The 18,169-nt window shown below is 42.1% G+C and overlaps 1 protein-coding gene across 16 annotated transcripts in view; it reads left to right on the top strand.

Annotated features, from left to right (window-relative positions):
• BIN1 (bridging integrator 1) overlaps positions 1-18,169 on the top strand; it is a 140,405-nt gene that overhangs the window by 90,475 nt on the left and 31,761 nt on the right. For 11 of the 16 annotated variants that reach the window (XM_048486379.1, XM_048486365.1, XM_048486376.1 and 8 more), the window contains 5 exons: positions 3,742-3,827; positions 4,072-4,147; positions 6,445-6,527; positions 12,210-12,254; positions 14,446-14,596. In XM_048486379.1, the coding sequence (XP_048342336.1) occupies positions 3,742-3,827; positions 4,072-4,147; positions 6,445-6,527; positions 12,210-12,254; positions 14,446-14,596 (441 nt within the window). The remainder of the gene's footprint in view (positions 1-3,741; positions 3,828-4,071; positions 4,148-6,444; positions 6,528-12,209; positions 12,255-14,445; positions 14,597-18,169) is intronic. The other 5 variants (XM_048486380.1, XM_048486378.1, XM_048486369.1 and 2 more) reach the window with 1 other exon arrangement.

Here is an 18,169-nt window from a genome sequence, read left to right as displayed (position 1 = left end):
ATTAGCAACTTTTTTTCAGACTGGGGTGCACTACACCCAGTGGGCTGGCAGATGGTGAGCACTCTAAGCTAGATGATCTTACAATTGATAGTCAGCCTTTTCTGCAAATCACACTTACCCCATTTCCAAAGTGATTTTGATATGCACCAAAGGGGAGGTGGGTGACCCTGCAGGGTGGTGGTGGATAGTGGCCCGTTGTTTTGGCGGGAAAGAAATAACATTTGAAATATGCTCACACGGTAAGGAAAACTAGCTTAAAAACATGTCAGTGAAAAACATAGTTGTAGAAATGTTTTCAGAAACAATGGAGAAAAAGTTGCTTGGAAATATGTTGGGAACCAAACAGGGGGAAACTAGTGTGGAGCTCCATGGAGGAAACATTTTATATTCATCCTGGAAATGTTGTAAGTGATTTGTTCAGAAAAGACCAGAATGTCTACCTCTTAACGTAAATGTCGCCATCTCTTAGTTTCTCACTATCTGCCATAATCCCAGTCTTTCCTTAGGGCCCAAGAACAAATTTTGCTGGGTAGACAAAATGAAAACTGACATGAAGACACTTCTAGAGAGGGTATAAGGCCTAAATTCAGTGACTGCTCAAGCAATATGCTCTGTTTGGTAATCTGTTCTCAGGGTGTATGGGGGTAGATGGAAAAGAGCTGCTTAGTGCAGCAAATTCCTGCTTTCCCACAACTTCATTGAAATGCTGACTAAAAGTAGCACTGATGCTTTTGCTTTGTCCAATAAGTCCAGAACAACAGCTTGGCAGCAAGCAAACTTTAAAGCTTGCTAGTCAATTTTAATTTGAAATTTAGTTTGTTGGTAGCATTTTAGCTAATTCCCTGCGCTATCATGATACAGTGTTGACTTTATCACAATGGTCTGTACACTGTTTAAAATGAAATATGATTTAAAGGGATTATGTAAATGACAAAAAAGCATCATAAACAAGTATAGTAAAACAGGCAACCATCACTATTTATTTTGCAATGGACATACCAAAGGGAGGTAGATCTGATAACCTTCTATTAGGATGGATTCTGCAGTTATTTTTGAGTGAAAATCTAGTTTGGAAAGCAGATAAACAGCATTAGTAGACAGGAATATTTTTCTGTGAGTAATATTTATATCCATAATGTGGGTATTTTTTTCTGACTTAGCTCTCAATTGATAACGAGAAGCTTTGGTGGGAGCAGAATTCAATTTCCACTATGATGGAATGTTTTTAAACATGGGGCAAGTGACTTGTAGAAATGCTCCTGTGACATAAGACGGTAGTATGGAAATTAGCTCTTCTGTATGAACGGGCTAGCAATTTCCTTATAAAGCAATAGGGTAGATTCAGTCTTTGAGCCCTATTATATCCTTTTCCATTACTGAGCTATCTTTCTTCATTAAACCAGAAATCTGTTGATAGGGCCTGACTTTAATTGTATTTATTATCAGTACTTTGACCGTGCTTTAGGCAATGCTTCTTATAATTCGAAACCATAATAATCCTCTGGCTGGTTGCCAGTGGTGGTGCAGACCCCATGGGATATTGATTGGACTTCAGAATCCTTGTTCTCATTTCTAGAGTGAACGTTGCCTTGGATGTTTCTTTTCCTCATGCTGGGATGTCACAATAAGTACATAGTCTTAATAGATTGCTTTTCTAGACCCTTCAGCTTGAATAGTTCCCCACCTCTCTGAGGAGCATAGAAGCAGTTTAATACAGTAGTAGATGACAATGGGATTAGACAGCTAGCCTGTGTTCTCCAAACCACAACCTTGCAACAGAATTCTGGCTGTTAGTTAATGTAGCCAATAAGTATTTTGGATTTGCTCTGCTTAAAATCTGTCATTCCTCATGTCTGTCTATTCAGAATGGGATTAATTTTTTATACTTTAAAGAAAAAAGGCCATTTGTGTAGTATTTGTAGCAGATGCCTGCTACATGAGGGATCAAAGCAGTGCTTCAGCCAGACTTTCTGAACCAGTAGGCAGAAGTGTTTCTGCAGTTAGCATCCTGCAAAGACATTTTAGAATATCCTTTGTATTTTTTTCACAAGGACAGGGAGCCCAGGTCTCTTTGAGTAATAGAGATTTTCAGAAGTCCGGTACATGACAGTGATGTATTCTGTAAGCAGTCCATAGAGGCTTGTGACCTTGTGACATTCCTGCTCCATGTGGCTGAATATAAGCAGGCTGCCTGTGTTTCTTTCCCTGCTATGACAAGCTACTGGATTTATCAGATTTAAGAGCCACTGTTTTCCTGTATTTCATCAGACTACAGGTGACATTCAATGGAACCTTTGAAACTGTGTGTTTTCAGGTGGAAATAAGACTTACTGCTTTCAGTCAGCTTTGCTCTTTAAAAGTTGTATGGTACTCAGTGGTACTCAGTCTTTGGCTCATGAGAGAGTTACATTCACAATTACTATCCACTAAAAAGCCACATTTACTTCCATCTCTGGTATGAGGCCAGCACTTCAGGAGGATACGAATCTTGTTACTCTGGAAGCAGTTTTTTCAGGGTGGGAACCACTGGCCAACCAAAAGCCCAGCTTGGCGAGTTTTCTGAAACATGAGGTAGTGCGAAATTGGGGAACTGAAGTTAACTGGACTTAACTGAAATTGGGGATCTTTGTTATATAATGGTTAATTTATCTTTGTTTCCATTTGGTATCCATAGCTCCTAATTCAGAATTCTCAGGCAAGCAGTCCTGATAGACCAGTGTCCGCTATAGAGTCTTGGTCACCTTCTTTAACCTATGAAGAGGGAAGAGCACCCCATTGCCGATCACTACTGGTCTGAATTAGTGCTCTGTGTAGGAGGCCAACTTGCAAGATAAAGAATTGTTCCTTATTTTAAAATATCTCATCCTGAATGGGAAGCTTTTGCTCTAGAACATTCTGTGGCCTTATCCTGGCAACCTAAGTTTCAGTTTTAGTGTATGTGTGATTTTGCAATATAGTGTAGCAGGAGTCTACTATGGTAGCTTTGGAATATGCCTGTTTTGCTTACCAGCTTTTGCTTACCATAATTCAGATATATGTTTGTAGTGGGGCAGAAATGCTCTGGGCTGCTTGCAGGAGGATGGACTAGGGATGAGGTATTGGTCCATGATAGCTCCCCGCAAACTCTCAGACAAGAAGTGGCCAATAAACATATTTTATTCCACTTTGCATGTTGGCTACAGCATCAACCAGGCATAGGTCCTGGGGAGTTTCTTTACTTCTATCTCTGCATCTGTCTGTCCCATTGCCTTCTCATTCCAACCACTCCAGATCCTCAGGACCACTTCCTTCAAGACACTCCCTAATATTTGGATCCACCCACTCAGGTGTGGCCCATCCCCTCCTTGGCACTCCCAGGCCCTCTGCAGATCCTGTGGAATGCCATCTCTGCTACTGAGGCCAACCAGCCTTCCCACAGCACCAGTTTCTGGCTACCCCACCTCATGGGCTTCCTATGTTTTGCTGGTTCTTCAGTCCAGGCTTGCAAGTTTATATCAGGACCATCCAATGTTAGCTCACTGAACCCCTCTGGTCCTTCAGGTCCCCCTGGCAGTATGGTTGCCATGGATCTAAGTGTAAGAGTTGTTTTGAACATGATTCAAATTGACATTATTGGGATGTCAAGAAACAGGAAGGGCAGGTTTGTAATAGTCAGGGAGACTCTAGGCAGGTCCTGTGTAAAGAACATACGATGAGCCCATGAGTGTTTCTATGTTTGATTATTCTGACTCTCTTCTCCAGGCTGAAGAAGAATTAGTAAAAGCTCAAAAAGTGTTTGAGGAGATGAACATAGATCTTCAAGAAGAACTGCCTTCACTATGGAATAGGTGAGCCTAGCAGGCAGGTCTGAAATGTAATTACGTATTCATTTATTTCAGAGTATGTAAAAGAGATTTGGTGCTGGCCCCATGAAAGACCAAACGGTTGGATCAGTCCATGCTTACCACTGTGGCCCTGTAAATGCCTGAAGATTTGGAAATTTGGAAGAATGGGGATGGGATGGGCATCTAACAATATATTTTTGAGCCCCCCTTTTAACTCCATTGACTTGTATTGTGTTTTGTTTACCAGTCGTGTTGGATTTTATGTCAACACATTCCAGAGTATTGCCGGCTTGGAGGAGAACTTCCATAAGGAAATGAGCAAGGTAAAGATTGATGATATTATGTTGTACCTGTTGCATATTATCGATAAGGCTCCTGGGTGTGTGGGAGTCCCTGACATTTTAATTGCCTTAGCCTAGCTGACTGCATCACTTTGAGACTCTGGAATAACACAGTTCTCAACTTTATTTTATAGTGTTTGACCTAATTAGTGCCTCCTTTTGAGGCACCTTTAAAATAAATAGTTATTCGATCCCTCCTTTTATTTTGTAATCAATCAGTCTTTCCATGGGCCTTATTAATTCATTACTCAGAACGCTTGAGGGATTTTACTTTTTCTTGGGGAAGCTCATCTCTGGCACATTTACAGGATTATTGACATGCTATTGTTTTGCCTAATTTGCTTAAGCAACCTAGATAGACTTTCTTAAGGGTTATTTGATATAATGCATACATTAAAAAAATGCACACTTGCTTTAGAAAACAAAATGTGGGAGTTTATTGAAACTGGCTCCATTGCTATGGGCTATGCAGTCTTTCAGTGTTGTATGAGTGATTTTGCACAAATTCTACAACAGGGAATTACTGAATGTAGGCCAAGACAGTGAATGCAGAGTAAGGAAATTATGCACCCTCAATTGACGTTCAAGAAATCTGCATGGGTTTCATTGTCTTGCTACAGGGTTTCCATTTTCGTGGAAGGGCATAAGCAAAGTAGAAATACTTTGGAAGAACAGACTGGTGAAGGCAGTAGAAATAGCATTTCATACATATTTAGCATTTCATGCATACAACAGTAACTAGTTTTTACCAGTTCTGTCTTTCTTGAGGGGCTTGAAGCAGAAGAGGGGAGGTCACAGCTTCAGTCACAGCTTACCTTTACCCCTGGATATGTGGTCCTGTGCCCCATGAGGCAGAGTGGTAAGCTGCAGTCAGAGTAGTGTAGTAAGCACTGTGGCAGTCAAAGTCCTGCTCATGCCTTGAGTTGGAGCCCTCTGAAAGTCAGTTTCAAGTAACCAGCTCTTGGCTGACTCAGCCTTCCATCCTTTTGAGGTTGATAAAATGAGTACCCCACTTTCTGGGGTAAAGTGCAGATGACTGGGGAGGGCAATGCAGACCATCACGTAAACATAGTCTGCCTAGTAAATGTCCAGATGTGATATCACTCCATGACCCGGTGCTTGCACCTTTACCTTTAAATGGCCTATTTAGGTCTCACAGAGAATCAGGAAGCAAGTGACCATGGACTCATAACATCTATATATTTTTATTTATTTTGTTTTATATCTTGCCTTTCTGTCAGGGAACTCAAGACTGTATAAAATACAGCGTTCCAGATGCTCTCATGTCCACCCACTGACAGATGCACATCTGTTTAACTTCAGGGAGGTTGCTACATTATGTGCATCCAGAACATGTCCTGGGCCTTAAAGATCCTCTGGTTGTGGCAGAGGTCCTTGGTTTAGCTGCCAAAATTTCTTTAGGAATTTGGTGATGACTGTAAAAGTCTGTGCCAATTTGTGCAAAGGTAAAATGTAAAATCTGATGCAGTCATTCTGTCACTTAATTTGTAGGGCAGGAGATCTCTCCTTCTTAAAGAGAGTTTGGCACACCATAGCATGTTGTGAAGCAAGCTTTTGGACAGTCTCTTAGTACTTAGTAACAAGGGTTTATATTCTATTTTCCCTTGCTGAAAATTAGGTGTATGAAAGTTATTTGTGTGAAAGTTTTCATAGGAAATATCTGCATTTTCTTAGAGCAGGGGATAGAGAGGGTCAACTAACTGCTGCCATAGCAGGCACATGGCTGTCGGCCTGGATTAAATCCCCCCTCTTTTCCCAGTGTGGATGCTAAGCTTGGCCTAAAATCTTGTGAGTGTTTTTCCCCCCACAGACTCTGGTTCCCTAGCAACTAAGTCAGCAGTTGCAGGCAAGTTTTGTAGTTGCAGATGGGAAGAAAAAGCAGAAGGAAGACATTAGCTCCCAAAAAGAAACAAAGACCCTGTGTTGACGCAAGGGCTCAACAATAGTACAAGTGTGTGGTTGTTGGGGCAGTGTGGAATAAAGACAGGAAACAGAAGAGACATCAGCTGAATTTGTGGGTAAATGAAATACAGACTTTGCTCATGTGGCACCTGTTTCTGGATGTCAAATGATGCACAGGGTGGGTATGTGACTGTCAAGTAGAAAAAATTGGAACAAGACAATTTCACTTTGGGTAGTGCCTCTTGGTGTTCTTATGCATTTCTGGTATGGACTGAATATTCTGCATCTTATTTTTTTATAGTGCCTTTCAGTCTTTCCTGTTCAGCTTTTAAAGAAATAATTTATTTTTGTTTCAGTTGAATCAAAACATGAACGATATCCTTGTGAATCTAGAGAAAGAGCATGGACCCAGCACCTATCCTGTTAAAGCTCAGCCAAGGTTCGTGAGCGCTGTCCAATACTTTTTCTCAAAGGACTACGAGGGAATCATTTTATGTGGGGCAAAATGGGCCTGTGTATCTTACAGGGCAAGCTTATGCAATCCAACCTCATTGGGTTTATTTATTTGACGTTTTTACCCCGCCAAATCACCTAGAGGACTCAGGGTGACTTACAATAAAATGGGAGTCACTCTGCATGGGAGAACACTTAGGGCCTTCTGTTTTGCACTGGTTGCCATTACTGTCTATTTCCATCTAACCATCTCAAGAAAAGAGTCACCCAGTGCCTTTTGGTCTGTACCTTTTTTTTAAAAAGCCATCCTTCCCTGTCTCTTAGTAAGCAGCAGAAATTCTGTTCTTAACATGAACTGAATACTGTGAAGGTGGGAACCCGTCTTGAAAAAAGTACAATTGGATCAAAGACACAATGTTTTTAGTACAGTAGTATCTGAAGGGAAAGGAGATGGGGGCATTAAGTTAGAAGGATTTAATGATTTTAATATTTTTAAAATGTTTAAACCATCTTAATGTTTTTAAATGTATTTATATTGTTTTTAATGTTTTAAATATTTTTTATTATACACTATGGAATGTTGTGAGCTGCCCTGACCCTGTTGGGGAAGGGGGGCATACAAAACAAACAAACAAAACCAAACAAGCAAATAGTATTCACAAGGAAAGGGAAGAGATGGCAGGGGGGAGGCAGGAAACTATGGCCCTTTCTGTACAGCACAAATGATGTCCTGAGGACAGAGAAAAAAGGCATCTTGGGGAGGAAGTCCACACAACTTTTTCCCCAAGATGTCCTCGGGATGTTTATTTTTGCTCAAGCTGACTTATTTTAAAGTTGCTAAAATGGGGGCTTCCCCCACCCCACAAGGTGTCTTCAAGATGTCTCCTGAATGGCTGTGAACACAAACAGGCAGGAAAAAAATTATTTTTCTGGCCTTCCACGCCCCTCTCTTGTTAGAGCACTTAATTTTTATTTTCATAGCACCTTGCACCCGCCATTTTCTGCTGTTTGAGGGTCTGTGCTGCTGCCATTTGCTGCATGTTTGTTTCTCAAGGAGGCTCATCTGCTATTTCTTCGTAAAACATCTCTATATATGAAAAGCTAACAGTGACTTTGTTAGTCACGCCCTAACGCAAAAACGGCTGGATGAATCGCCCCCAAATTTTCACATGACGTTCCCCCCTGTTCTGGGCAGGTAATTGGACCTTCAAATCACTGAAAGTCCATACCTGAGCCAGGTAAAACATCTTTTTCCTGGCACACTAGGCCATGAAGCTGGCTGTGTTTAACTGTCACCCTTAGAATGTTCGTGCAGCCTGTCTGTCTGTGGCCTGAGGGCTTGGTATGAGCGCTTAGAATGTTTGTGCAGATGGCCAGAGATGAGCAGTGAAAACAGTACATAGGTAATACTGTTAGGTAATACAAGTGGAAGTGAAACACATACACACTTTGCCGTGTGAGACGTCAGGTGGGGTTCCCCCCCCTCACACGCAGGTAACTTTCACTCTCTGTGCCTCACCCACTGCTATCACACAATACACATCCAGCTCATCCTCACACACCTCACTCTGCCCTCCCTCACATCCAACTACCACTTACCCACTTCCTCACCCATATTCACCACAGCTCTCTTTTACTAAAAGTGAGCTGGAGTTTGCCTTTTTCTTCTAAGACAATCCGTGGGGTGGGGGTGAACCAACACTACTGGCTCTTCTTCTTTTGCACGTGGCCCTTTAAGAACCCAGGGAGCTGGCCTCGATCTGAGCACCTCACCACCCTGCCTCTGCTACCTGACTGTGATAGCCTCCTTGCCCCAGTTCTGCCTTACCCAAGCCAGGACTGTGCGTGTCAACTAGCCTCATGAACAGCGGGATTCACACTCTGGACAGTTCCGTTGTGGAATGGAAAGGGTTACCTTATACTAAAAAAAAGAGACACCACCATATAACAATGTGAACTGAAAAGGGAAAGAGGGATTCCATTTGACCACCCCAAAAGGCTATGCTGCAGATCATTGGACCTGCATGGACATCTGTGTGGGTTGCAGACTGTTATGAGAAGGACAATTGCCACAGCAAAGCTTGTGGCCGGGCCCCCCTAGTTTATGAATAAAATTTGTTTTTCCTGGTGATCCTGCACATGTGCATTCCCCCTTTGTTATTTAGATGAAAGTGTCTTTGTAGCTACACAGGCACCATCTGAGAATTGCAGTGGCTCTGAGGACTGACCTACCATCCATTAAGAAGTGGTCTATGCAATATTTCTTAATGGGCGGTAGAACAGTTCTCTGAGCAGCTGTGTTTTTCAGATAGTACCTGTGTAGCCACAAAGACTCAGCCCTTTAAACAAAAAAAAAGGGGGGGGGGAGTGAATGTCACCTGCATGGGATTGCCAGGGAAAACAAACTTTATTCATGAGCGTTTTCCAAGGAAACAGCAATTGGATGAGCTGCGAGCAGAGGAAACCTCAGCGAGAAGCAAACATGCAGCAAATGGTGGCAGCATGGACTCTCAAGCAGCAAAAATGAATGCAAGTGCTCTAACAGGGGCTAAGGGACTGGGGGTGGAAGTCGGGGAAAATAAAACATCTGATATTGAGACCAAAAAAAGCCAAGAGGTGTTCTTTTTAAAATGTCCTAAGGATGTTTTATTGGTGCTGTGTAGAAAGAAAAAGCCAAGATGGTACTTTCTAAGACGTCTTCAGGACATCTTATTTTGTGTTGTGCTGAAAGGGCCACTGTCTTTTGTGCTTTTAGATGGATGATGTTGTCAGTGGTGGCTACCACCTTTTCCCTGTGTATGTGCCTCTAATGGAGGACTGCCACAAAAAAGTTTAGTCACTCCCTTTCTTTTTAGTTCCCTTTCGAAATCCAGTATAGAGGAACATACATAGTAATGGGCAATTGGGTTCTTGTCTATCCCAAAAAGAGGAGTTATGAAGTTGGGAAAGAGTATGTATTTCACTAAACGATTGAGTGGGAGGTTGGACTAGGTTGATTGTAAAGCCCCTTCTTATTCTGCTTTCTGTTTATTGGACATCCTTGTTTTGGAAATAGGGAAGCTTATGTGCCAATGAAGGAAAAGGTCAGGGAAACTGATCACCATGATCCATTTCTGTTTTTCAAAAACCTCCTCCTTACCCCCTTTTCAGCCAATCTATCCTATTATTCTTCAGAAAAAAATGCACTGTGTCTTAGAATTTTGTTTGCCAAACACACCAACACAACTTTATAGCAAGAGGAAAAAGAAGGAATTTTATTGTCGGGATTGAATGTAAATAGATGCTTTTCTCCCTCCTCCTCAAAGCTGTTACAGTTAAGAGGAAGGTAGGCCTCACTAACTGGATGAGATGGCCTCTGGCTCTCTCCCAAATTCATGAGTGATGAAGCAATTTAGAAACTCAGACTCCCAGCTGCTCTGAGTCTTGCATGCTGTGTGAGCAGTAATGTGATAGATGTGCCAGCAGCATTAAGGAAAAGATAACTGGGGCTTGGGTGTACTGCTTTAGGAAAGCAAATGGAAGTTAGTGTAGTATCTTCACCTACTGCTTTACATCTCTTGTACACATTCACTCTGTTGCACACATATGCACAGATGTTTTGCAAATGTGAAATGAATGGTAATTGTCTAACCAGGCCCAGTGGTCTGGCATGGTTAGATTACTGCTGTTAAAGTATCATTCAAATGCATGAGCGCAGGCGGGCGCTTGGAAAAGAAGTTGTCTCTGGACACCATTTTCCCCCGATACGCCTCTGGTGATTGTGCTTCCTGTGAAGTTGTACAACCATATATTAGTCCTCTAAAGGACTAATACTGGACAAAGGGAAGGTGCACATTTCTTTTGACAAGGCAAGCACAATGTTTGGGCAATCGTTTTCAATTGGTAAAAGCACATGGTGGTTGGAAAGGTTCTTTTTTTCCTTTCATCATAGTCTCAGTCTGAATCTGGACCTCATGCAGCAGCCATTAATCTTTTCAAAACACCGATATAACTTCTTGCATCTCTTTTGTGCTTTGGTTTTATCCCTTCGACTTCATCTTGGTTTGCTCTAACTGTTTTGATTCAAAGCGGCTTTCTTGAAATGTTAGTGTTTCAATTTCAATGCACTCAGTTCTGAGAATTTGGAAGAAGCTCTGCCTTAATGGAAGCTGCACTTATATCCTGAGGTGGAATTTTTTGGTCCTGTTACACTTGATATGAGGATTGCCTGCACAACACTGGTTTGAATACAGAGAAGCCTTGCAATAGGAATTGTGAAATGATGAAAGGAAAGTTTTAGGGGCCAGTAGCCTCTCTAATGATACAAATATATTTTAAGTTTTCTTAAAATTAAAAAAACAGCAAATATGTCTTCTGTTTAAAGCTGTTATTCTAGGGCACACCTAGGTTTCACCTGGATGTTTGGCATCCCTACCCTGCACAACTGCAATGCATCTGGGCTTAGGTGTGGGAGGAGGTGTGTCTGCAGTGGCTCCTGGCCACAAGCAAGGGGAATCAGAAAGGGGGTTGAGACCTAGGCACATTGTGATCTGTTAGCGCATGAGCAGTCTTTTGGACTGAGCTTTTGAAGATGGGGTATCTATTAGAGTTCTGAAATGAGAGAATCCAATCAGTGTGGACTTTGCGCTCCCCTTTGGCTGTTAGTGTACAGTGCTCACCCAGAAGTGTGAAGTTTCTTCTTTGTCCTTTTCAAGCCATGAGTGCCTCACTGCTCATGCTGAGAGACAGCATCCCATGTGGCACAGCCTTCCATCTGAGTTGTTGGTTGTCATGATCGAGAGTTTTTGTAGGGCTAAGAAGGGAGCTCCAGTTGCGTGCTGGGGAAGGGATTTGGCTCTGTGGGGGAGGGAAGTGATTGGTTGACCTTGCAGTTGGCATACTAAATTGCACCTGCCCTTACGGGCATGGATGTGGCCATGGGAGGGGCACTTGATGTATTTAGTACAATTGGCACATATGGGACATAGTTTTTTTGTTGGCATAACTTTCTGCCTCTGGCAGGGGGCATTCCTGGGTTGGAAGCACTTATGAAACTGACTAATTCTGGCCATAATCCCAGAACAGCCCAGAAACATAGTGGCCCGGGGCCTACACCTCAGTTACGCTGACACTGCGGGGCTGCATGGTGCCTGAAGTGACGGAGTATCCGGGGGTGTGTGTCTGTGTCTGTGCCAGCATGACTGACCCTTATACCAACACCATGCAGAGATATGCTAGTGTAAAGGCCAGTCAGCTCTCTGGGTACATCTCTCCCCTTAGTCAGATTCCCAGGAGTATAAGAATATTCTTGCCTCATTCTAATAACAGACTTGTGAAGGCCAATGGGCATCTTCTGAATATGGGACACTTAGCTTTCTACCCCCTTTGATTCTCAACTATTCCTGACATATTTTCTGCTATAACTTTTGGGGGCCTAGAGGGAAAGATGGTGATAAGTAGTATGCAAAGGAAAGTAAGGAACACTTTACTCCATCCCATCCTCCAAGCATTTGCATAGCAGTGGAAAATTTCTTCACTAAGAGGTTTCAGTATCCATCATGTGAAGTCTGTACCAAACCTAACTAATTTACATTTGGTTGAAGATCTTCATGCTAACTTTATTGGCTTGTGCGTCTGTTAGCATAGTTGTGTTGTAACGGAGATAATTGATGTGTGCCATCCTCAACAGAAAGAAAACTAAACTGTTCTCCAGGCTGAGGAAAAAGATAAGCAGGTACTGGTATGACTAGTTGCACTCTGTGAAAGCTGTGATCGGGACGTTAAAGTTCAAAAACAAGACTCATGTCTAACAGCATAGTGTATTGTTGACTTGGTGGCTGGAATAGAATTCCTTGCATGGTTCCATCTGCTCTGACTTGGAATGGGTTTGGGTTCTTTGTGTGTCTGAAAAATCCAAATAACGTGTTTTAAGTCCTTGTTCTAATATCTTCCTTGTTGTTGCACCTCAATTAAAAGTGCAGTTTTTACGTAGACCTTAAAATGAAGCATCTATATGTTTTCCAAAAGTATCACTGGGGGAGGAATAATAGTAATACCTTCCTGTCTGCTTGGGCTGTGCACACATACTACAGACAGCTGCTTCACAATTGCTCTTTTTATAACGGGCAATGACCTGATGTGCAGAAATCAGCATGGGAAGTTTCCCATGGTGTGGAGCTAAATATTGTCATCTGCTAATGTCTGTATATCAAGCTTTCAAGGAAATACTACAGGACCCAGTTCAGAAGTTGGCGACCCCAGTTTGAAGACACTGACAAAAGGGATTACCAGTTAAAGAGAAGAAAACTCGAGTGTGTGTAGATTTGTTTTGTTTTTCACCACAAGGACGCAAAGAAATCACAGCTCTACCACTGTCTGTATTTTTCATCCCCTCTGGTGGTTTTGCCTCTCCCACAAAATCTTCTGTTTTTTTCCTAATAGAAAATTATTGTAAAGTTTCTTTCTGCTTTTCCACAACCTTTTTTCTTCTGTCATATCCTGGAGTGACATAAACTATGGTTTTATCCTAAAGATACTGGTTTTCATTTGTGAAGAACAAAATTAATTCTGTTCAGGGCATCTGCATGGTACCTAGAAATTATGTAGCCTTCAGTGGAGTTGGATTTTTTCCATATACTATTTTTAATTCACATACTAATTAACCTGCTAAATAAAATTTGCACAGCGGCATACATTTCCGGGTGACTTTGCATTGAGAGACGTCTCAATGCTGCCTTTCTGTCGTCTTACGACTAAATTCTTCATGTGGTGTTAGTTTGGCTTTTGAAGCTTAAATGTCTGGACCCTTGCTGAATGAGGTCCCAGTGAGAGAGAAAAAAATAAAGCAGTTGGGTGGAATTGGTTGTGACTGTGTTTTGGTGACTCACCTCTTATTACTTGCACCTATACTTTCCATGTAATTCACCACACATCAAATGGTAACCTTGTAGAGTATATTTTTTTAGAAATTAGTCCTTTTGAGTTAAGAGAAATGTACGTACTTCTAAAAATGCAGCCATGAAGGATTTTTCAAAAGATCAAATGTTGAATTTTAAGAAAACAAGAAGAACCCTGCTGGATTAGATCCACGGTCCATATGATCCAACTGATGTCTCACACTGCAGCCAACCAATTGCCCTGGAGTGCCAACAAACAGGGCATAGAGGCCAAGACCTTCTCATAATGTTGCCTTCTAGCACAGGAATTCAGTGATTTGTTGCCTCTGAATGTGAAGGTTCCCTTAAGTCTTTGTGCCTAGTGGTCTTTGATGGCCCTATCTTCCATAAATCCATCCAATCTTTTTTTAAAGCCATCTGTGTTAGTGGCCATTCAAGTTAGCTCTGATGCTGGTTTCCCAAACAGACAAGGTGGTTCAGTGCAGCTTCTCTGCTCTCCTCTTCAGCCTGCTAAATTATGTATAGCTTTAGTGTGAGGTCAGTTAGTATGCACTTCTCATGGCTAGTGAATGACTTTTGGGTTTTGAAGATTGTGGTAACTACTGTGCAATGCAGAATGAGGCTGAAGGTTTTGCTTCATATACTGGACATGCTGTTTAATTGTAAGCAATATTTTAACCAAAATCAATCTCTTCGTTGTTGAAATTGTGGCTTGTAACAATACTGCATGCGCTATGATTGTGGGTGTGGTTTTGATCATCAGCACACTTTTATTTCTACCAAAAGGAATCCCTCATCCCATGCGCCACCAGGTGCTGGACCTTATCATATGGCCTAGGAATGGTATATTGTTTCTGCTTTATGCTCTTGGTTTTCCTTTCTCAGGTAGAAGGTACGCATGCAGGCACATTGAAGGGTCCCAGGCAAGGAGCATTTCTGTAGCATCCCAGTGTCATGTCTGCAAGAAATGTCAAATGACTTATTGAAATACTGATTCTGAACCTCCCTCTATTTCTCTTTTTCCTGCAGTGATAGTACCTCTGCAAAAGCAAACAAAACCCCTTCATCTCCACCTGATGGGACCCCCGTCACCAGCCCTGAGATCAAGGCAGTGAACCACGAGCTGGAGCCGTCCACTCTGGAAACACCTGGGGGAGGCATCCCTAAGTCTCCATCTCAGGTAGCAAGGGTTGCTGCCGCTGCTTTGTTTTTTTTGGCGATACAAGGCCACCTCTTTCCCACTCAGATTTCTCTAATGCTTACTGAATGTTGAATCTCTAACGTCTGTTCACTCTTCTTCAGTTCTAGACACCAGAAGAATTCTGAGTTTCTTTTAATGTTGTCCTGGTTCAATGTAATATCTTTGAGTAGAATGGGCAACAGTAGTTCCTGTTCAGTAGCACATGGGTCTGTCAGGCAAGACTAAGGATGTCTTGTTCTCTACTATGTCTGGTAAATGATGATGCATAAAAGCAAAAATGGTGTTGGCATGTGTTGGTGTTGGCACTGTCTCCTGATGCACACCAGTAACAGTGAAGTAGGAAGTCAATGAAATGGGAAGTCAGTGAACCCAGGCACCTAGTAGAATTGAGGAAGACAGTGTGGTGCCTCAGAAAGGCAGGTGGTTTTGTTAGTCAGAAAGTCAGCAGGTAGATCAGATGCAGGGTAAATACACACGAATGCCAGTTTCAAGAGTTCTGGCTGATCCTGTCCTCTGTAAGCATAGGCTGCCCACCCCCCGGATTTTGAGTGCCCTATGTGGTCATAATGAAAGTGTGAAACCCTGTGGCAGGACTGCACCACTCACACAAGGAGAGCATTGGGAATGGTAGACCTGTAATAGCAATGTGCACCTTTGGTATGGGAAATCTGGATGCTTCTTTGTATTGCTGGAGCTCTCGAAGCAGCTGGAGTTTATGTGAATTAATTACTGGTAGGAATGGCAGCATCCCAGCATGTATATTAGGGAAAAAAGCCAATGTGAGTCAGGCCTAAAAAAATTGTATCATTTTCCAATGTATAAAGTTGTCTCTGAAAAATACAGTTTAAAAAAATTCTTGCTGACTTTGAAAATTTTCTCAGATATACAGTGTGAGTGGCTTTTCTTTTTTCTTTTTGCTGATCATGCCAGCCACACGAACATAGTTTTTCCCCCCTTCCCCTTAAAGCACCAAACTGTGAATGGAGAAATTTTGAGCAGTTAGAACTATGACATATGTTCCAGAGTTTTTAAAATCTGAAATTTTTATTCTGGACTGTGTACTAGATTGTTCTTCAGGAAGGATGGATTATAGTACTGAGTTATGCAGTGGCGTAGTGGTTAAGAGCAGGTGCATTCTAATCTGGAGGAACTGGGTGTGATTCCCCGCTCTGCCGCCTGAGCTGTGGAGGCTTATCTGGGGAATTCAGATTAGCCTGTACACTCTCACACACGCCAGCTGGGTGAGCTTGGGCTAGTCACAGCTTTTCGGAGCTCTCTCAGCCCCACCCACCTCACAGGGTGTTTGTTGTGAGGGCGGAAGGGCAAGGAGATTGTAAGCCCCTCTGAGTCTCCTACAGGAGAGAAAGGGGGGATATAAATCCAAACTCCTCCTCCTCCTCTTCTTCCTCTTCTTCCTCTTCTTCCTCTTCTTCCTCCTCCTCCTCCTCTTCTTCTTCTTCTTCATTGCTGAGTTACACTTGTGTGATGTATAAATGCAGGCTTAGTTCCATAGTGTTTAAGTATAGACTTATTTTTCAAAAAGGCTGTCTTAGAGAAGGAATGAGAATATAAGAACATAAGAACTAGCCTGCTGGATCAGACCAGAGTCCATCTAGTCCAGCACTCTGCTACTCGCAGTGGCCCACCAGGTGCCTTTGGGAGTTTTCCTAATGGAAGACAGGACAATTGAAAATGGAGGTTGCATCTAACAGGCTCTTTTATTCTGACCCAGTCCAAACTGAAAAGGTAATTTAAAATAAGACCAGCCTCTCTGGAGGAAAGAAGGTGCTTAGTGTCAACTCAGAAGCATTAGGCCAAGATATGTTAAAACTTGCATTCCAAACCTGGTATTCTGGTTTGAAAAGTAACTTCTCAGGTGGTTTTTTGGGATGCTTCCTGACATAAGTCGAGTAGAGCAAGTGGCTAATAGCTTGAGCTGAACACAAATAGCTCCTTTAAAAAAAGAAGAAGATCTCTGACCCCATCTCCTCACTTGTGTGTCCAAACCAACCAGTGATTTTGTGGGAAGTTAGAATATTTTTTAAAAGTATTTCCATGTATAGCTGCTTGACTCTGGTGGAACCCTGTATGCAGCAGCTATATCGGCACACATGATTTCCCTATCTCAGTCAGAATCCTGTTTCTTTGCACATAGCTGGCCTGGGATGACAGCATTTATGTTGGGTACTTGCAAGCCACATGTTTGGAGTGCCAAATTCCTGTTTGTTCAGACCACTCAGTGCAGATGATACACTCCTTATCATCCTTATTAACAATGGTGACTTATTTACTGTTCACAGAAGGTACTTTTGTTTTGAGATATTTTCTACACTTTTGTAACTGCTGAGGGGAATCCCCTTGGTCTTGGGAACATTTTTTTCCATTCCTTTTTATTATATATGTCAATCATTTGTTTCACCTGTTTATGTAGATACACTGTGAAAGACAGATGCGCCTGTGTTATCTTTCCAAATGCCATTAATGGATGATGCATAATTTATTTAATGTAGATTTTCTCCATTCAGGTATTCATGTGTGCAACTCCTAATCAAAAAGTTATTTTAAAGACAAGTTTTCTTTAAAATGTTGATTACGCTTTTCAAAAATGCTTTTCAAAAATGCTGCCTCATTTCTCCCCACTGCCCCACCATTCCCAGGAGGTGATAGAAAAAGGTTCTCCTCATGCCATGGCTCAGCTTGGCCGGGGCTCGACTTGGTCAGAGGCAGTTAGTTGGACTGGTTAGAGAACCTCTCTGGGCAGCACTCACCTTGTGCTCAGCAGACTGTCTCTCTCTCTGAAGAAATGACTTGCAGAGCTTAGTGTTTGTAAACTGCTTGCAGGCACAAAGCATCTTTCCACAGTTCACCCTGTTGTGCCTCCCCACTTCTGGTCTTGTGACCCTCCTGTGTAAGCCTTCACCTATGTTTGGATCTCAGCCTACAGCCTGAAAAGTGCCAGTCATATTTCTTTATGAGATTTTCATGCAGGACTCTGCTAACCGTGTGGCCTTTATAATTCTTGGAAGATGTCCTTATGCCTTCAAGACTTTTCTTAATAAGGGAGAGTTGGTAGGATGACTGAACTGCAAGTTATCCACACCCCAGCAATTCTGACAAGCTTTTCTTTCTCATGATTGGGCAAATCTTAATGATTGCTCTTGACTGGAGATGGATGATAGCATTAGGAGACTCAAAGATAATATAATAGTAGCTATGTATCAGTAGTATATGTTCCTTTTATTTTCTGCTATATTGTCTAGAATAGAGTTTCTTAGTAGTGGAATTACTGCAAAACTACCAAATCTGAATAGAGATGGCAGTGAGGTGAGTGTATACAACATAGGGAATGAACTGCACCATTCTAAGCAGTGTTACACCTTTTTGAACCAATTGACGTCAGTGGAATTAGAAAGGTGTAACTCTGCTTAGGATGGGACTGGAAACTACCTATCGTACCACATTAAACTCCCTGAAAAAAAAATACTACCTGTATCTGACTTTGAAGGCTAGATGAGCCTCACCCACACTATAATAGCTGAAGGGACTGTTAAA

Source organism: Sphaerodactylus townsendi, linkage group LG02 (genome assembly GCF_021028975.2).
Source record: "Sphaerodactylus townsendi isolate TG3544 linkage group LG02, MPM_Stown_v2.3, whole genome shotgun sequence".
NCBI classification, from domain to species: domain Eukaryota; kingdom Metazoa; phylum Chordata; class Lepidosauria; order Squamata; family Sphaerodactylidae; genus Sphaerodactylus; species Sphaerodactylus townsendi.
This window is presented reverse-complemented; position numbering and strand designations above follow the sequence as displayed.